General features: G+C 43.3%; 1 protein-coding gene across 6 annotated transcripts in view; it reads left to right on the forward strand.

Annotated features, from left to right (window-relative positions):
- The window catches only part of LOC102309458 (SH3 and multiple ankyrin repeat domains protein 1), a 54599-nt gene extending 38666 nt beyond the window's left edge, over nt 1-15933 (forward strand). For all 6 annotated transcript variants that reach the window (XM_042227559.1, XM_042227558.1, XM_042227560.1 and 3 more), the window contains 12 exons: nt 3441-3523; nt 3650-3774; nt 4571-4706; nt 4866-4946; nt 5352-5360; nt 5548-5574; nt 5665-5721; nt 6688-6809; nt 9088-9214; nt 9304-12538; nt 12628-13524; nt 13806-15933. In XM_042227559.1, coding sequence (XP_042083493.1) covers nt 3441-3523; nt 3650-3774; nt 4571-4706; nt 4866-4946; nt 5352-5360; nt 5548-5574; nt 5665-5721; nt 6688-6809; nt 9088-9214; nt 9304-12538; nt 12628-13524; nt 13806-13857 — 4951 coding nt within the window. In that variant the 3' untranslated portion in view covers nt 13858-15933. The remainder of the gene's footprint in view (nt 1-3440; nt 3524-3649; nt 3775-4570; nt 4707-4865; nt 4947-5351; nt 5361-5547; nt 5575-5664; nt 5722-6687; nt 6810-9087; nt 9215-9303; nt 12539-12627; nt 13525-13805) is intronic.
- The last annotated feature ends 3253 nt before the right edge of the window (nt 15934-19186 follow it).

The raw sequence follows: 19186 nt of genomic DNA on the forward strand, positions 1-19186 counted from the left end.
CACACACACACACACACACACACACACACACACACACACACACACACACACACACACACAATACATCCTTTCCCTTTTGTGATAGTCACTGGTACTCTCTTCCTCTCTCCCCATCTTTCTTACACATTGTCTTTCTCTTGTCTGAAGTGCACAGGGTGCAGATCATCGCACTCTCTCTCCCTTCTCATCCCCCACCTCTCTCGCTCGCTCTCTCCTCGACTCTCGCGGCTCTCTCCGGCTGAGCTCTCGCTGGAAGACCGGGAGGAGGGAGGCAGGAGGAGGAGGAGGGAGGAGGAGGTGGTGGAGAGCGCGCGAGAGAGGAGGGGGGGACATGGCAATGGGGGGTTGCGGAGAGAGAGATTTCTCTCTCTCCCTCTCTTCTTCGTGGCCGTCACTGGGCCCCAGAAACAGGAGCGTGTGGTTCATTTACAGGTAGCGGCTGTTTCCTCATTCATTGGCTGGCTATGGATGTGAGGAGAGGACAATGGAGAGAGGGGAGAGGTAGATGATGCTATTGAGAGGCCGTGCCTTTTCAAAGACAGACTAATAAGCTGTGTATTCTGTGTGTGTGCCTCTTGGAGCGTGCGTGTGCGAATATGTGCGTGTGCGTCTTAAATCCGTGTTGTTCCTATGCATGTGTATATCTGTGGTACAGAAGTGGCTATTGAATGGAGACTATGCAGCATGTTTATTTCTGTGTCTTCCTCCCGTGCGTTTTTGAACACTGTGTGTGTGTCTGTGTGTGTTTGTGTGTGTGTGTGTGTGTGTTAGTGCATGAAAGAGAGCACATATTGATGCATTTCAGTCAGACAGTGTGGGTGTATTTCATTCTCTTTGAGTCATGATTTCTGTAAGCAGATATTTTTAATTCACCAGGACTTCCCATACATTTCTGTTGCTTTAAAAACGCCATTGTCACATCCCATATCATTTTTTCAATGTCTCTCACTGTATCATTAGAGACGTGTGGTATTTTTACTGTACTGGGAAAGTCAGTAAATTGAAAGAGTGTTTTTTTTTTTCCTCTAATGTGGGAAAAGCGGTCATTTCTCTGCATGTTTGTATGTGTGCGTGCTTTTTTCTTGATGTGAGAATGCATGTGACTATATACAATGAATCAAATATATGTGGCTTTCACATATAAGTGTGTATGTCATAGCGCTCGCTGTGGGAGTGTCTCTCCTGCACATTTATCTGTGCGCTTTTCATCTGTCTACCATGTCTCCATCCACGGTGTGCGTGTGTGTGTGTGTGTGTGTGTGTGTGTGACTAAACATCTGTCAAGTGCTTCACTTGTGATGTGTGTGTAATGTCTCCACATAAGCTATGTATTTGCATGTACATTCAGCAGGTGAATGGTTAAAAAAGCTCCCTTTTTTTCTCAGTGATTGTGGATAGAAGAGAGGATGACTCAGGAGGGTACATAATAACTCTAGTCTCTAGTAGGCTTACAGCTTTATTCCAGCCAGTTCACTGAGAGTGTGCCCTGCTAATTAACCAGGGACGTTTGTGCTTTTTATGGTCCTGCTTGGCTGGGCCGTGGTGGACTCTGTAGCAACAGACGAGTTACATAGCTTTGCATACGTAAAGGGAATCAGGTGTGTTACTGTAAGCCAGCAATGCAAATTAGAAACCCCCAAAAGACCAACTGTGGCCGTGCCCCCCCTTCCCCGTTATCCTTATACAAGTAGATGGATGAAGAGCCCGATGGATCTGTCCACCCACTCTGTGTTACTTTGATCCTCAGAGAGGGAAGGCATGATGGAGGACAGGGTGAGAGAAAAAGGAATGAGGTGTGAGGAGCAGATGGCTGGAAGGCGGCTGAGCGTTGGCGAAACAGTAACATTGATGGAGAACACACAAGGGATGGACCTCACTAGGGGAAACTAGCGATCGTCTGTTCAGTGCTAAAGTTACAGCTTCATGTCAAAGTCTGGATCCTCGGGCCCGTCAGCCAACGCTCATGAGTCCACTGAACCCGGGTTGCGCAGGCACAGGCAAAACATTGTTTGCGGGGTTATATGCATAAGAACCGAGTACTGAGAACTCGCCAGACATTAAAAAAAAACACACACACACAAAAAAACCCACCACATCTGCTGCCTAAAACCTAAAAAATATTTTACATTTTGTCCCTTTTTCATGGTAAATTATTTTTCATACGTCCCTTGTGAAGGCAGAGTTAGTGTGCAACCTTGTAGCCAAAAAAATCCTACCTCTACTCAGTACTTATCACGTACTTATCATGAAATAAATAGACAGTTTATTTTAACTTCCCATTTAAAAGAAGGATGAACGAAACAGCTTATTTCCAGGAAAAAAACAAATTCTGTCCTTGAGCCTACCCGGAGCAGTTTTAGTGTATGTTTTGGCAGTCAAGCTATCACTATAAATAAGGACGATTCTTCAACCAGGCTACACTTCCTGTTCTCTCACTGTTCTGCCATTTTTTTTTCTTTGGGAAATCAAATCCTTTGATTTGATTTCCGTTGGAGTGTCAGTTTGAGTTAACTCAAGCAGCACAAACTAACACAAAAAATGAGCTGCCTGTGAAAGAAATATCTGGAATTCCTCTTTAATCATACAACTCTGCTCGAGCCCCGGGCTCTCTAGCAGGGGCAGGGTGAATTGACATTGTTAGAAAGTCAAGTCCAGAAATGACTCATGAGATGTGGCTGTGTGTGGCAGTGTGGAGTCCATTTAACTGGCCCTGTATTAGAGAAAGTGTTGTAAAGCAGCCTGGCCAAAACGTCCCAGACATGGTAATAGAATAATGAAGGAGCTTGCTGAGCCACTACTCAAGCCGTCTCATAATAAGATTGCATCGCCAAAGCCTGTGATCGATGTTTCTATGTTCTCGGACTGTAGTCTTTGAGCAAGAGGAGCTGTTTGTGATGGTGGGGGGTGGATTAGAGGCCCGTCTGACTTCTTGTACATAATTTGAAGTGTCATGTATGACCGGTAGTGGTTGCGCAGGAGTCGGTGAAGCAGTATCCTTGCAAAAGCTGCCAGAGGCGGTGAAAGCTAATGCAGCGATTTGGGTGCATTTGGAAGTTTCCATTATCAGTGGATGTGCACATTTTTCTAATGTGCTGTTCCCCCCGGCCCAGTGCTTGTCAGCTCTAGCTGGATTACTCCATAGTATGGAATGTCATCTCATATACAATTCCTCCCATTGTGACACTAACTGTATCCCCCCCATCAACCTTCTTTTGTGCACCAAAGCTTTTTGTATGACATCCACAAGCCCAAGTATCTTTTGCTGCAGTGTGATTTCAGAATGTGTTGCAGTATAGCTGTTTTCCACATTTAGAAGATGCATTAATTGCATGAACGTAACACTTTTCTTCTACTAGACAATCATATCTTCATCTCCAACTCTCTCTCTTTTTTTTCACCCCTTCCTTCATTTCATATACCCGTTCTCTACTTTTTTCAAGTGACTACATCATTAAGGAGAAGACTGTGCTCCTACAGAAGAAAGACAATGAGGGCTTTGGGTTTGTACTCAGGGGAGCCAAAGGTGAGCGTCTTCTCAAAGTTCATCACGTATTGCCAAAGATTTCTAAGTCTTGTTAGTTATTTACTGCATAATTATCAAATCCATGCTCCTGTTGTGGTGAATCTCTTGTTTTGTTATCATCTACAGCTCAGACTCCCATAGAGGAGTTCACTCCAACGCCAGCATTCCCCGCGCTGCAGTACCTGGAGTCTGTTGATGAGGGGGGCGTGGCGTGGAGAGCGGGCCTGAGGATGGGGGACTTCCTCATCGAGGTAACCGGCATGCTAACTGAAGCTTTACTTTTACTTTCAATTCAAGACCTATGAAGAAAAAAGTAGTTTTGTAAAACAGAAACTGGGGTCATATGTTCATGTATTATGCAACAAACATAGGAAGCTGCAGGAAACACGTTACAACACGTTACACATTACAACAAACACGTTACAGCTTACAGCATTAGCATTTTTTCTTTTAAAAATGCTAGTGCTTTCTTCACTTGCTGTTCAGTGATTGTATGTCCTTTAATAACAGCAAAAATAGACAATAAAGAAAACAGAGAATGGACAGGGTAAAGACATTTGTGTGCACTGAAAATATGTGCAGGATATGATGCATTGATGCGATTATTTCTATACTTCTCCTAAATATATAATTTGCATTTTAGTTATGGTCATTTGGAGGCTGCTGTGCTTGTAGTTGCTGCAACTCTCTGGCCTTTAAGAGTTCCTGTATGTTCCCTTAAAACCCTGGCACTAAAAATGGTGATTGTCAAACCTTTGTTACAGCTGACAGAAGCTGTTCATTACTATTCAACCTAATATGAGTCACTTATATAGCTGCCCAAGCTTTTGTAACTGTTATTAAGTTGCAGCTTGACTTGCTGGTGCACCTGCCCAGAAACCAGTAAGATTTATGTTTTAAACCACACAAGAAACCCAAATTGTTAAAGTGAACCACTGGGTAAGAGGAGACAATGCCTAAAGTGTGCACTCCAAACTGTCTCAGGTTTTTCATCCACTCTGTGCGACTAGAGTGGATTTTTCATTTTGTTCTGTGTTTTTCTGGCAGGTGAACGGTCAGAATGTGGTGAAGGTTGGTCATCGGCAGGTTGTCAACATGATCCGGCAGGGCGGCAACAGTCTCATGGTGAAAGTTGTCATGGTTGCTCGAAACCCTGAGCTGGAGGACACGGCTCGAAAGCGAGGTACTAGTCAGATTTTCGTCTTACGCCATTTGAATTCTGTGTTTATCATGTGATGATTAAGCTGATTGCATGTTTACGTCAACCTGAAAGCCTGTTGCAATGGGTTGTATACAAGAAATCTAAACATTAAATCTGCATTTGGCTGGCTTCCCTTGGCAGCCCCACAGCAGACAAAAAGACTGACTCCTCCTGCCATTGCCCTGCGCTCCAAGTCAATGACATCAGAGCTGGAAGATATGGGTAAGACGAAAGAAGGGACAAAGCGCAAAAGCATGAGTTCTGGGGGTCACATTGAAAAGGCTTCTTCTGGGGTGGGTTAGCAGCTTTTCTGCAGGAGGATGGTTTAGTACTGTGGTACTATTAAGGAAACACAGCATTAAATATTAACCAAGTTGATGCAGAAAGCCAAGAAAATTATCCAGAGTGGTGCATTTTTTTTTCACTAGCAACAGCTTCATGGGAAGAAGTCTTTTGATTCATTTGCACTTATGATGTTAGCCATGAAGAGGAAAGGTGGCAATTAAACAGTGAGGTTAAGCGATACAAAAGCAGCGGCATGTTGTAAAAATGATGCATTTAAAATGTCATTTGTCACAAACAGCTCTGTTTTCTCTCTTCTTTTCAAACCAAATGTGCTGCATGCAGTGGACAAAGGTGGGAGAATCACAGATTTGTGTGCTCTCATGATCATTTCTGTCCCCATCAACATCCCTATCATCACATCAGCATTCACACCATCACATGTGTCTGAGTATGTACTTCATCTCTTCATCTGCTTTATACACTTTGCAGAAGTTCTAGTCACACCTAATTTCTCTTTCCCCAATTACGCGTGCAACAGCTGCCTCTCCGTGGAAAAAGAAAGCAGGTGAGTATCAGTGTTATCATCACCCCTATCAGCCTCTGAGCTTTAATTAAAAATCAGTCAGTTTGATGTCTTTTTTGCTTATTTTTCCAGAGTACGAGTCCTCTCAGGGTCCTGATAAGAAGAGGACCGTCTATCAGATGGCTTTAAGTAAGAAATCACTCTCACTGCTCTTGTGATACTGTAAGAAGGAGTTTAGATACGTTAAAGGTACAGTGCATAGTTTTTTGAGGGTATTTGGTATGTGATTATGACTTCCAGCAAACTGATATAGCTGCATCATAAACTGCTCATACAGGCAGAGTCCATCTTGTATTCAGTGGCTGAGAAATACTGTGGCTCTTTCAAACTATATATGACCATTTAACATCTGTTCATGTATACTTTTATCATCATTTTTCGTATTGTGTTTCTCCACCTCCTGCACCACGGGTCTCTCCTCCCTCATATCAAACCTAATCATCTGGATTGAAGTCACATGGAAATGTGCATAAACCTGCTTATCTATTCCCAGTAGTGTTGCAGTCACTTGTTGTCACCAGATTAGATATGTGAACCTCCCATCTCAGGGCTGCTGACAATGAGCCAGCTATACAACAGCAGCTCTGCTAACTTTATGCCAGCTAATGTTGGGCTGGAGTGTCCTAAAAAATATATAGTAAAAAAGTTTGATTACGTTACACAAAATGTATGATAGTTTATTTGATAAGTGTCCAACAGCATTAGATCCACTTCAAAGGAAGTTTCACTAACACTAGATAACAGCAGCTCGCTGTCACTGGTCAGAAGTGACCATCACTGACTCATCAGACTCATTTCATAAAGCTTTACCGCCTCATCCTGAGAAAATAGATATGGACACATATTAATGACTGAGGTAACCAGTGGACTGATAGCCTTCATTCACTAGAGAAGAGTTGTTGTCCCACAGTGCCATCGTAGCTGGGGTTGTGCTAGAGGTGAAATTTTACACACTGTACCTTTAAGGAGAGAGGAGTAGGATCACTGAAATCTTCCTTTAGCTTCTTTATTTACGGCTCTTCCACTACTCCACTGTTTCCTTATGCCCTGACTTACGCCTTGTGTCTTATGCCCTCTGCTCTGTCTGTGTTTTAGATAAACTGGATGAAATCTTGGCTGCCGCTCAACACACCATGACATCAGACAACCAGGGCCAGAGAGGTCATGGAGGCAAGAGGGACCGAAGCAAGAGTATTGTTCCCAATGTGTCCAAGGAGGTACTGTTGGGAATTGTGAGGAAATTGTCCTAGTTGAGGTCATTCCTGTAGCACATACATGTCAACAAGTTATTAAAGGGGGCCTTTAATGCTCATTTTGACCTTTGTTTTTTTTATCCTTTTGGTTATTCCTGGATTATACTAACATTGCTCTGCATGCATCACAGTTCATAAAAGAAAATCCTTTTCTTATACCAAGCTATTCCTCTTGCCTCAATTGGACCCCACCCCTTTTAATTCTTTGTGGCACAAAATCAAAGATTTAACAAGATGCTAGAAATATTCCTCAGACGTTCTTCTGATGACCTCTGTTGGGTTACGTTTGCGTTTGTATCATTTCAAAGCACTTCTCATCTGACTTGTGACATCAACAAGGCATTTTTTGCCCAGAGAAGTGCCACTCACTGGTTATTTTCTCTCACTTAAATCTCCTTTCTTCTCCATTCTGATGCCCAGTTTGACCTTCAGCAGGTTGTCTGGATCATGTCCATGTGCTTAAATGCACTAAGTTGCTGCAATGTGAATGGCTTGAACTCGAGTTAAGGAGCAATTTTGAATATAATCACCCGTCCTTTCTTTATATTTTGCTTCTAAGGAGCTAGCCTTTTTTGTCATTTTTCGTCATTTTTAATGAGAGGAACGAATTTTGAATCGTATCTTTGTGCATTTTGTTACTAACACACTTTGCCAAATTATCATATGCTCCCATTTGTTATGAATTAGCTATGAAAACTGTTTGGGTTTTTTTTTTTGTTTGTTTTTTTTAAAAGAAGCGTGTCCTTAAAAAATTTAAAGAAACTGGACAAGTGGAGGACAAACAAAACTATCTACTGCACATGAGCAGTATCTAAAGCCCCTTTTCCGTTAGTACCTATTTGGATCAACTCGCCATAGCTCGCCATGACTCAGCTCGGATCAACTGGTTTTCCATTACAATTGAGTACTACCTAATGTGCATGGACGTTGTCATAGCAACGCATCTGAGCATCCCATGATGTAATTAATATGCGACACGAACACTACAACAAGGGTGGATGTCAAGGTAAAATATACCTGCTGAAAACTGTGGCGAGTCGATCCGAGGAGGTACTAATGGAAATGGGGCTTTAAAGTCACCTAGGAGATGCATCTGGACCTTTAATTGTTCCATCTACTGTTTGCTGATCATCAGAAATGGTCTCAAGTTTTGAGGAAGGCAAATACAGAGAAAAGTTTGTGTGTTATGAATCCAAAATTGAAAATTCTGATTCAGTATGTATGGAGGAGATCAGGGAGAGGTACAACAGTGAGTGTCTACAATGGAGCCTCTGTTAGGATTTGGGGCTTTAGTGTTGTCTTGTCAAAATCAATGAAATTATGAATGCAGAAAAGTACCATCAGATTTTTCAGAATACCATCTGGAAAGCATCTCATTGCCAATTGCTTCATTTTTCAACATGAAAATGGGCCCATACATACTGTCAATGCATACCTGGATAGGAAAACAAACTATAGCACACACTCAGTCATGCATTGGATTCTCCGAGGCCCAGATGATCCCACAAGAAACTTGAAAGAGATTGGAACAAAAAGTACCCAGCATCCAAAGAAGAGTTGTGAATGTCTTTTAAAAGCCTGGAGAACTATTCCTGAAGACTACTTAAAGAAATAACAAAAAAGCTGTTGAATACTGTGTTGGAGAACAAAGCTAATCATACTAAATGATCTTTCAAACTCATTAGAATTGTAGAAACTGTTTTCGCCTTCTTTACTGTATTTCCATCTATCGATTTATTGATCTTTAAATATGTATAACTATACACACACACACACACACACACACACACACAAACAATTACTCAACAGCTATTTCACCCTCTCAGATCTTCTCCACTGCTTTAGCACATACAGTATTTAGTCATGGAGGTGACTAATACCAACAAAAATAATTCAAATCTATAAACCAACTTGGTCTTTAGCTCTGGGTGTTCTCCTGCCCTCGCTGCACTTTAGAGAAAATGATTGACTATTGACCACCCACTCCAAAACATTTGTTTAGTGTGAGTCAGATTATGTCCATTCATCTATACTCTGCTGCCTAATGTACTGTTACTCAGACTTATTGTTTTTTATGTATTGGATTATTCTGTATATATCTACTCAACAACAGCCAACATCAGTTTTATTTGATTATATCTAAATTACTGTTCCATTTCTTCTCTTTATAAACCTCCTTCATTTTAAATTCTCATTCATTCTCTTTTACTTACTTTTCTTTCTTTTTTTTTGGTACCTGAAGCAACCATATGATCAGCAGTCATCACTGGCAATGGTACAAGCTGGACCTGGTTTTGACTACAACCAAGCTCATTTTCAACCAGGCCACGGTCCCCAGCATGCAGTCATGATGCGTCAAAAATCTATTGGTAATGTCAGTTCTTATTAAGAGATATCTGCCAGCTCAGTACAGCTTCTTCTTGTAAATGTTTCTAAATGTGTGTGACCTTCTTCTTAGGTGTAACAGAGGAGGAAAGGCAGTACCTTCACCCACCTGCTATGAAGTTAGCTCGCAGCCTGTCTGTGCCTGGACCAGAAGAAATCCCCCCACCACCAAACACATCTGCTCCAGAGCCACCTTTGTCTGCAGGCCCTCATCCGGGTAGAGGACCTGCCATGCCAATCCCTCCTGTATCTCAACCTCACTACCAGCTCCACTCTCAGCCAGGGCATCCTTCCCAAGCTGGCTGGGAGAGGGCAGGACCAGGTGTAATGAACCAGCAGGTCATGGTTCCCACCCTTCGGAGGCAATCAGAAGGACTGTGCATCAGAGAGCCAGAGGCGCCCAGGAGAGGTGGTGGCAAGATGGGAGGATTAAGGAGAGGCTACAGCAGTGCTACACCCCCAACAAGTGCTAAGCCTAAGGCCCAACAACAAGCACCCCAGCATCAACCACCTGTGTCCAACCGGGATCAGAGTGGAGGAGTTGGCAGAGGGGTGGCAAGGAGGGGAGGTCGGGGAGCTTTGATGAAACAGTCAAAAGTGGAAGATGGTCTGAGACAGCATCGAGGAAAAGGAGGTGCAACCAAAGAGAAGAGCTCTATCCCCATTCCCACCATCATTGTCAAAGCGCCCTCCACCAGTAGCAGTGGTCGAAGCAGCCAGGGTAGCAGCATGGAGGCTGAGCCCTCCCAAGATGTGGAAGACCAAACCTCTGGAGAGGCAACCCCAGACAGCCCTAATACTAGCCTGCCCTCACCACTCACCTCTGTGCCACCTCAACCTCCAACATCGACTTCTTTGCCTTCATCAACTGTTGCCCCTTCGGTTTCCTCACAGCAAAACCTAGAAAACTTGGATTATAGTTCAGCATTTGGTACAACATTTGCGGGTGGAGGAGCACGCAGGGAAAGGGAACGCTTTCGAGATATGAGGAGAAAGAGTGCTTCTTTCTTCCTCTCATCAGAGGAGGACATCCAAGTGGAAGCAGGATGTGGAGCTGGAGAGGGAGGAGGAATACAAGGGGTACGAATTCAGCCTTTACAGGGCTCACAAATGGAAGTGCCCACCCCTCGGCTTCGGCCTTCCAAGTCTATAGATGAAGGCATGTTTTCTGGAGACAACTACGTCAGCTATTCCAGCAGCATGCCCCCAGCTTTTGGCCTGCCTGAGTATTCTTCCCCTGTCCTCAATCAGGACGGCCAGCCTAAGTCAGCTCCCTCAATGTATGGAACCCAGCCTGCCACTACCTTCATTCACCCACTTACTGGGAAGGTTCTGGACCCCTCGTCCCCTCTGGGATTGGCCCTGGCTGCAAGAGAGCGGGCTCTAAAAGATGATCGCAGGACACGACGAGAGGACAGACATTTTGGCCGGCAACTTTCCACAGTAGGAGCCTTCCCCACCCCTGTTCAGACTCCAACGCCTTCTCTTTTTGCAACGCCAACGCAGTCGGCCTACACTTCTCCAGTATCTCTCCACCTAAGTTCCCCAACCACTACCACCTCTCCTGCATCTCTGAGCCGGCCACAATCACCAAGGATATTACGTTTGGGAGGGGCAGGTGGGGAGCGTGTGGAAAGAGAAAAGGAGGGAGGACCCAGGGAAGGTCTTAGAGTTCGCTTCTCTGAAGACAGAAACAGCCAATATTCAACCCAGTACTACCCACAAAGTCCCAGGGAGCGAGAAAAGGAGGTGTATGACAGCAGGCCTGCTCCACCCATACAGCCTCCTCCCCCACCAACTCAACCTGCCCCCCGCAGACCTTCCTTCCTTCAGATGGAAAGCACTCCCAACACCAGCTACATTCCTCAGTATACTGTCCCCACAGCCCCTTCACAAGCACACGAAGCAATGGAAGAAGCTAGGGCGGGAGCAGGTGGAAATTTAGGACTCATGGTTTTGCCTCCACCAGCTCCATCAATAGACGTAGACGATGAGTTTGTCTTCGCAGATCCCTTGCCCCCTCCTTTGCAGTTTGCTAATGGTAAGAATGAGAGGGTCCGGGAATTTTCACAACATCGTCAACACCAGGGTCAGCATTCTGTTTCTGCTGCTCCACCCGCCCCACCTCCTCCCCCATCCCCCAAGACCTCAAATCCTCCCCAACCCACTTCACAGGGTGGCGACTCCGCTACCTCCAGCCTTACTTCCTATGACAGTGAAGTGGCCAACCTCACGCAGTCAGCTCTCTCTCCATCTTATCCATCCCCACAGATCTTTCCCTCTGCCTCCACCTCCATTACCACCACCACCACCACCTCTGCTGCTTCTCTGCCTCCTACATCACTGCACAGACCCCAGCCCATGTCCCATTCCCACACCTATTACAGCAGCTCTAACGACCCCTCAATAGGTATTCATACCCCAGCACAGGACAGAGGCACTGCCACCCTCACCACTACCATGACCTATGCTACCACGACCATGACTGCAACTGCTGCTGCCACCACCACCACAACTTCTCCAGCATCCTCTGACTACAGTATGAGTATGGCTGGGCCCAAGGCTGGCTTCACCACAGGGGGAAAAGCATCTGACCACACTCATCAGACTACTATTATACACAAGAGCGGAGACTGGCAAGAAGCTGTGGTGGATTCTGGAATTGAAGAGCTGGACAGTCACAGTAGCAGTGACCACCATTTAGAAATGCTGGGACTCTGTGGGCTAAGAGGAGAGAGAGGAGGGGTTGGAGGAGATGGGCGAGGAGGAGAGGGAGAGAAAATCAGTGAACATCAGGATCCTTGCACAACCTACTCAGGTGGGCAAACATTTGAGGTGCACAGCGCCAAATTGGCAAATCCCGTGTTTCCGAAGATGACTCATTACAAGGAGGGTGGAGGGAGGGGCCCATCTGTAGCACTACGTAGGCAGAACAGCACCAATCCCGCTCCTTTGCAGTTACACAGACAAAACAACCCAGAAGACACCGGTATAGATGGAGGATTTTCAGATGAAAGGAAGCACAAGCAGAGTCGATCCAAGATGGAAGACGGCTTCAGCTCTGCCCTGGCTGCCTGCTTAGAGAGGCCCATGGACACTCGATCAGTGGGCTGGAGTGACCTTGGAGAACACGAGCAAGCTGGAGTCCAGAGAGGCGTTTTGGTTTTGGATGGCCGCAGAATTCACTCACCTCTCTCAGGTGTGAAAGCCAGCATCATCAATGAACTAAGCTCCAAGCTACAGCAGATGAGCAGCATGAAGAGCATGGATGAGTGGAGCCACACTCCAAAGTCTCCCACCATGCATAGGTTTGCTGATCTTCTTGATATTATAACTAAATGAAAGATATTTGATAGTGTGAATTACATTTTACAGGATAATTTTATTTGTCTTTTAGGTATTCAGCGGATTACAGTGATGCTTTTCATAGCCCTCCCACTGGACGCTCGACCTCACCGCTGCCCACTTCCTCCCCACAGCATCGTCAGACCCTGACCCCAAACCTCTCGGCAACACCTTCTGTCTCGCCCTCCCCTCAAGTCCCAGTTCAGCGCAACTGGACCCGATCCCCTTCTCCACAAATGCCCTCGTCCCCAGTTCATTCACATCCTCCCCATTCTCCAACCTACTGCCCATACCCAACATCACCTAAGCACAGGTCCAAGATGCGTAGACAGACTTTTGATTTTCCATGCAGTCCTACTAAAGAGATGCGGTCTTCAGTCGCTCGACGTCGGGCTCCCAGCCCTCTTATCTATAACACTGAACAGCAAAGCCCCACCCCTCCCAGACCCTCCTCTCTCCCAATCCTTCCAAGCACACCCGTCTACAGCAACCCATTTGAGTTTCCCGGGCCCCTTACTCCTCCTTCTCCTGGCATCCCTCTAGGAGATGCCTACAAAGCTTCAACTCCTCCACTGTTTTCTCCATCTGGTGTGCCAAGTCCAAATCCCTTGCTTGTCTCCCGTTCACTCTCCCCCACTCATTTTCTCTCTGGAGCCTCTTCCCCCATGCATTTACCACCTAGCCCTTCCTGTCTCAACTATCCCCATCTCAATCCTCCTCCTCCAACTAAACCATTTGCCATCAAACCCCTACCCTACTGGACCAAGTATGACGTGGCCGACTGGCTGGCTTATCTGAATCTGGGTGAACACAGAGAGCGTTTTATAGACAATGAGATAGATGGATCACATCTGCCTTCACTCACCAAGGATGACTTCTTGGATCTAGGAGTGACACGTGTGGGGCATCGAATGAACATCGAGAGGGCACTGAAGAAACTCACTGACAGGTGAGGGAGGACTAATAGACTCTGGAAAACAGAGAGGCAACGAGGTCAAAAAGGAGCACTGGATGATGAAGGAAAGTCAAAGAGTCTCATTACTTCCATGCAAGTTAGCTCAACCATCCCCTTCCTTCATTAGAGGCATATAAATTGATAAGGTCATCGCATCTTCTCTCCATTCCCTTCTCTTTCACTTTAGTAACTTAGTCATATCAACCTTAGTCGTTCCATCTTTTTTAAGTTTCCACCCATTCTTATTCTTTGATTTGGCCTCCTTTTCTTCCCAGGCGGCTCTCTTCTCCTTTGCATGTCAGTACTCCTCCCCGAGACACAGACTGAGAGAATGAAGGTGTGATTCAAAGATGAAAAAGAGGGAAAGAAATGAAATGACAAAGATCATCAGTAACAGAAGATTTGCAAGAGAAGAACAGTGGACAACAACAGCTTGCGTTGAACTTGTTCGAATCCATGGATATGTGGAGAAACATGTTGTCTTGCACATTTGTTTTAGAGCACTGGATGGAAATTTGTAGAACTATTGGTCAAAAGAGGTGATGAAGAAAATAAGAATTTCTACAGATAATGCTTTTCATCTGAAAATATACTTTAAAACTTTTGATGGACAGGCATTTAATTAACACACCGTTTTGTGCTGTAAAAGAATAAACACACATACGCACTTGCACTCATATTCTCACACACACTGACAGATGGATTCTCACACCATCTGCTGCTTTGCAGCAATGAGAAAACTTGAGTCTGAGTTCAAAGAAAAAGTTGCAAAGTTGCTGCTTAAAGGGTGAAGCCCAATTAAATGTTACTGATTATGTCTGAGCCAGAAACTCTTGTAAAAGCAGAGGGCCATATCCTAACATCAGTTTTGTAGCTTTAAGCAGATCAGAGTATCGATGGCTGCGAGTACTGGAGCCAAAGTCAGAATGTGGGAGAAAGGCTTTTTTGTAAATGATGATAGAAGAAAAGCTAAACAACCACAGTACTGTTTTATATATTTGCCATTTTCCCCCAAAGGTTGCCCCAGTATGCTTTGTATGTATGTACTTTGCAAGCGCTAAATATATCTTCCATGTTAAACTGAATTCACTATTAGTAGAAACCATTTGTTTTGTACTAAGTGCTGATTGCAATCATTCATTTCAAACTGGTCAGGGTATTTCTAATCGTTGGAATCAAAGTTGTGAAAAACGAGGACAGAAATTTGAAAAACTGTTGTTGTTAAATTAATCTTTTTATTGTTGTCTTGATTATTCTGCAGAAAGGAAATGGCATATTAGAAATGAAATGTTTAGCGTGTCATTTCAAACCATTTTTCTTAGACTTTCTTGGTGTTTACTGGCCATAGCACAGGTCAAAGGGTGGCTCCATCCTCTACCATGCCATAATGTTGAACGCCCTCTCTCTCACACAGCAGGTGCAGTGATCAAAAAGGGCTTTTTACTGCTTCTGTCTGCCTGACTTCCTCAACCTTAAGCCTCTGTGAGTCTGTGTGTGTCTGATTTTGTGCGTGTGTGTCCATCTGCCTGCGTTGGTAGTCAAATGCTTTGCCCCCTGAGCCCCTTTCTTTCTCTAATGCCTTTTTCAAAATGTATTTATAATGCTCAGACAGCATTGTTTATCTTTTCTCACCAGATGACAATCCAAATGTTTCACTGTTCCACACACATTACCCCTCAGAAAGAAAAGCTCTGACTCACTTTTAAAAGGGATTTTTCTGCGATAAACTTAAAATACTATGAGTGTTGCATAGAGGTGAACATGAACATCCTGGATTTTGTTTTTAACGTGCCAGTTTAGCCATTTGCAGTAAAATCAACTGTAAGGCAAAAACACATCATTTATAGCTCTGTATGTAATGATGATGATGGCAACGACAAAGATAACATATAAAAATATAGTATAATGAAGATTATAATATTAAGTATGTAAACATTTTAAGAATCTCCGTCTTCCAAATAGTGTGGGCAAAATTCTTTGAAGCTTTGTTTTGTTTATGGTTCATTTTGGGTTTTCTGTAAATGCTTTCTATACTGCTCGCCCTGTGGTGACCCCTGTGAAGCTGACACGTTAGTATACTGCATATTTTCTACATGTGAGTTTAAAATTACGGCTCTGTATTCTTATGACGAGTTGCTATCACATTATGGTCGAAAAGGAGAAAGGATTGAGCAGTAGTGTAGAAAGCATTACATACTATGATTTAAAAGAGCATTTTAGGTCTAGTGAAATGCATAACGACTATGACTACATACAGTTTGAGCATAAGTATGCAGAGATAAAAGGTATATATAAATATATAAATATATATATATATAATTTTTGTTTTAAATAAAATACAGTATACTGGTAAACAACATGATAGAGGTACAACTAAGGTGTTGAAATAAATGCTAAAATAAACTATTGCCCTGTTGTGATTCTCATTTCATGTTGGATTCCCTCTTCTGACAGATTCACATAATGATCCAATTTCAAGTGCAGTGTTTGAATTGAGTCATTTGGCAGCAGCTCGTCTCAGCCCTAGGGTGGTTGAACACAACATTGTTTTCAGGTCCAGGATTGTTTTCCCATCAGGCTTAGTGAGCTAATAGGACAAAAGTTTAGAGAGCAAGGATAAGAAGATGAGATGGCTTGATTCAAAGCAAACACTGGCTGCATTCATGCAGCAAAACGAATGATGCCCGTGAGGCATGAAGAACAATGCAAAACAACTTGAAAGAAATGACTGTTTTCTACCGTGGTGGTCAGTTTAAGGTTCATGGGAGAAAACTGTAAATGTAATCATGCTGATTTTTTCGTGCCAGTTTTCCCATTTATTTTCTTTTTTTGCATTTCTTTTTGTTGAGTTTTGCACATAATTAGGAAAACTACCAAGAATCGGTTTTCTTTGTGTCATAAAGCCACAACTGTTTTCTTCTCATGGGGATACTTTTAATCGAACTTATTCAATTTAATTAATTTTTTTATAGCACCAAAGAGGCTCCAAAAATATAAAGCAAAGACCAATAATCAGACGACCCTCTTGAGCAAGAATATGGTGACAGTGGGAAAGAAAAACTCCCTTTTACAGGAAGAAATCTTCCATCAGAACCAGGCTCAGGGAGGCTCAGCAGGTCTTACCAACAGAAAAATTCAGGATATCCTCAACAACTCACCTCTGTTATCAGCTTCACTGATTCATCAACTCATACTGACTCCTTTTATAGCCTCCTCCAGAGTAAATTGCCATGGACACCCAGTATATTGACAGCTAAGGTAAACAGTGGACTGACACCGCATACTCACTACACATAAATGGTGGCCAGAGTCATTTATCCTGCAGTGGTCACCACAGTTGGATTTTGCACTTGAATTGAGAGAGTAAGTAAGAAGACAAAATTCAGTTGATTGCAATCTACTGACATCTAGTGGTGAGATGTTACACACTGTTAGCATCGCGAGATCTGGGACTGGAGGGAAAACAACGAAAATGGCTATGTCCATCTTTTATATGCAGTCTTTGGTTTTCAGGTGTTTTTCATGGGAGGTCTTGCGGCTTTACAAACAGAGGAAACCAATTTTTAAAGGACTATATAAGTTATACTAATAAAAACTATTTTTGTACCAGGCTGTAAATATGCTTTATTCTAATGTAGATTTTAACATGGATACTTATTAAAACTGATTCAGTTTTAGAGACAGCTTCAAATAGCCCATCAAGGAATTACAGTTTCTGACAGCTCCTTGTTGGCTTCATGTTTCGGTCCCAGAGGCTACCACTTACTCACAACATGTGTAGTTTTAATAAGGGTTTTTCAAAGTTACTTTTCTTTACTGATATCTTCAAGTTCATTTTGCATAAGGACTGCATATCTGGTACAAATTAAAAGAGTATCCATCACATAACTGAGCAATCTGACTGGTGAGACAAGTCTTTAAACTTGTACTTAAAGCATGTAGAACACTGTTTCTGTTCTTCCTACAGATATTTTCTTCTTTACACTTGTTCTTTTTTTCACTTGAATAACAGGATTGTTTGTTGAATTTGTCACCAATCTCTATTTTAATTTAAACTCTGTTTCTCCAAGGTCTGGAAAGTAATAGTAAGTAGCATTCAGGTCTGTGATTTGGAAAATATATAATGGTCTTTAAATATTAAAATGTAATTTTCCATTGCTATGAGCACAATTACTATTCGCTTGGCTTGCATTGTCTCGAGGATGCAGCAGAAATCTTACTTGGAAACCAGGACACACAAAGTCACAAACTCTATTACTAGAGACATCTACCAAGTGAGAAAACAAACGCTTTCACAGTTTGGACACATTGACCCCTAAATGTTACTTATATACCCTGGATTTTTTTCTCAAAAAGACTTTAATGGAAGTCTCGTTCTAACCATGTACACGTGCATATCTGTGCTTTCACCATGGATTTCAAACCTGTCCAGAAAGTCGCCATCCAATTCTGTGTCAGACTGACTTGTATGTCATGGGTGATGCTGATAACAGATGGGTCTCTGACTACAACCCAGAGACCAGACAACAGTTATCAGTGTAAAAAGAAAGCACATGTGCATGCCTGAAGGAGGCAGATCAGGTCAGGAGCATGACCAGGAGTGTGCTCATTGTTTTTGTTTGTTTGCTTGCTTGCTTTTTGTTTTTCAACTGTCAACACTGTGTTCTACTGTAATGTCTTGCGACCTTCCAAGAAAAACCTCTGATGCAAAATGTGATACCTGCCATTGTGCATCAACTCAATTTACATGGAGAAGGCAGGAGGCTATTCCCCCCCCCCCCCCCAACATACAAACTTGAATTCATACAGTGTTATCCTCTTCCCCAAAACAAAACTGAAGTGATGCTGTTTTGTTTGTTTGAAAAATAGGATGCATCCCAAATGTGGAAATGCAAATGATAAAAACTGGAATTCCACAGAGCGATCCAAGTGTAGCAGGAGGCTTAGATATTTTCATTATACCTCATTAATCACTGTCAGGACATACTGTGACTTTACTTGCTAGTTTAGTGAAGTTGTCAGAATTGAATAATTTTAGCAAAGACCCTTAAAGTTAAAAGAATGCTGTTATTTTCTTTCATCCATCTTCTTATCCTTATGGTCGGAGGGGGGTTGGAGCCCAGCACGGCTGTCATGGGGTGAGAAATGTGGTACACTCTGGACCGGTCAAAAGTTCTATCACAGGGCAAACACAAAAACAGACAAACCTTCACTACTGTGGTCAATGTGGAATCATGATTTACCCTAACATGTCTTTCGACTGTGCAGAGAACCCACGCATCTACATGGAGAACATGCAAGCATATGCACACAGAAAGGCTTAGATTCAAACCCCTCTTTGCAGCGCGACAACAGTTGCTATTGTTACAGTGGTTATTTCCATCTGCAGCAATTTATATTTGATGTCATGGATCTGTTCTGAGACCTCCTCCTGCCTTCCAATGTGCATCTCTTCTGCAGCAGCTTGAGAAAGACCCCAGCACAGAACAGAGCAGGCATCAGTGTACATAAGGCACAAAAGGCATCTTTTGTACAGTCCAATACCTGCTGTGCACCAAAAAGCATACAGGCAATATTAATGGCAAGGAGTTAAAGAGACAGAAATTTCCCAAACTGACCAAATAGAGCTAAAAAAGAACAAAATGAGCACTGGAAT

Source organism: Haplochromis burtoni, unplaced genomic scaffold (assembly GCF_018398535.1).
Source record: "Haplochromis burtoni strain Fernald_Lab_line unplaced genomic scaffold, NCSU_Asbu1 Contig_268, whole genome shotgun sequence".
NCBI lineage: Eukaryota > Metazoa > Chordata > Actinopteri > Cichliformes > Cichlidae > Haplochromis > Haplochromis burtoni.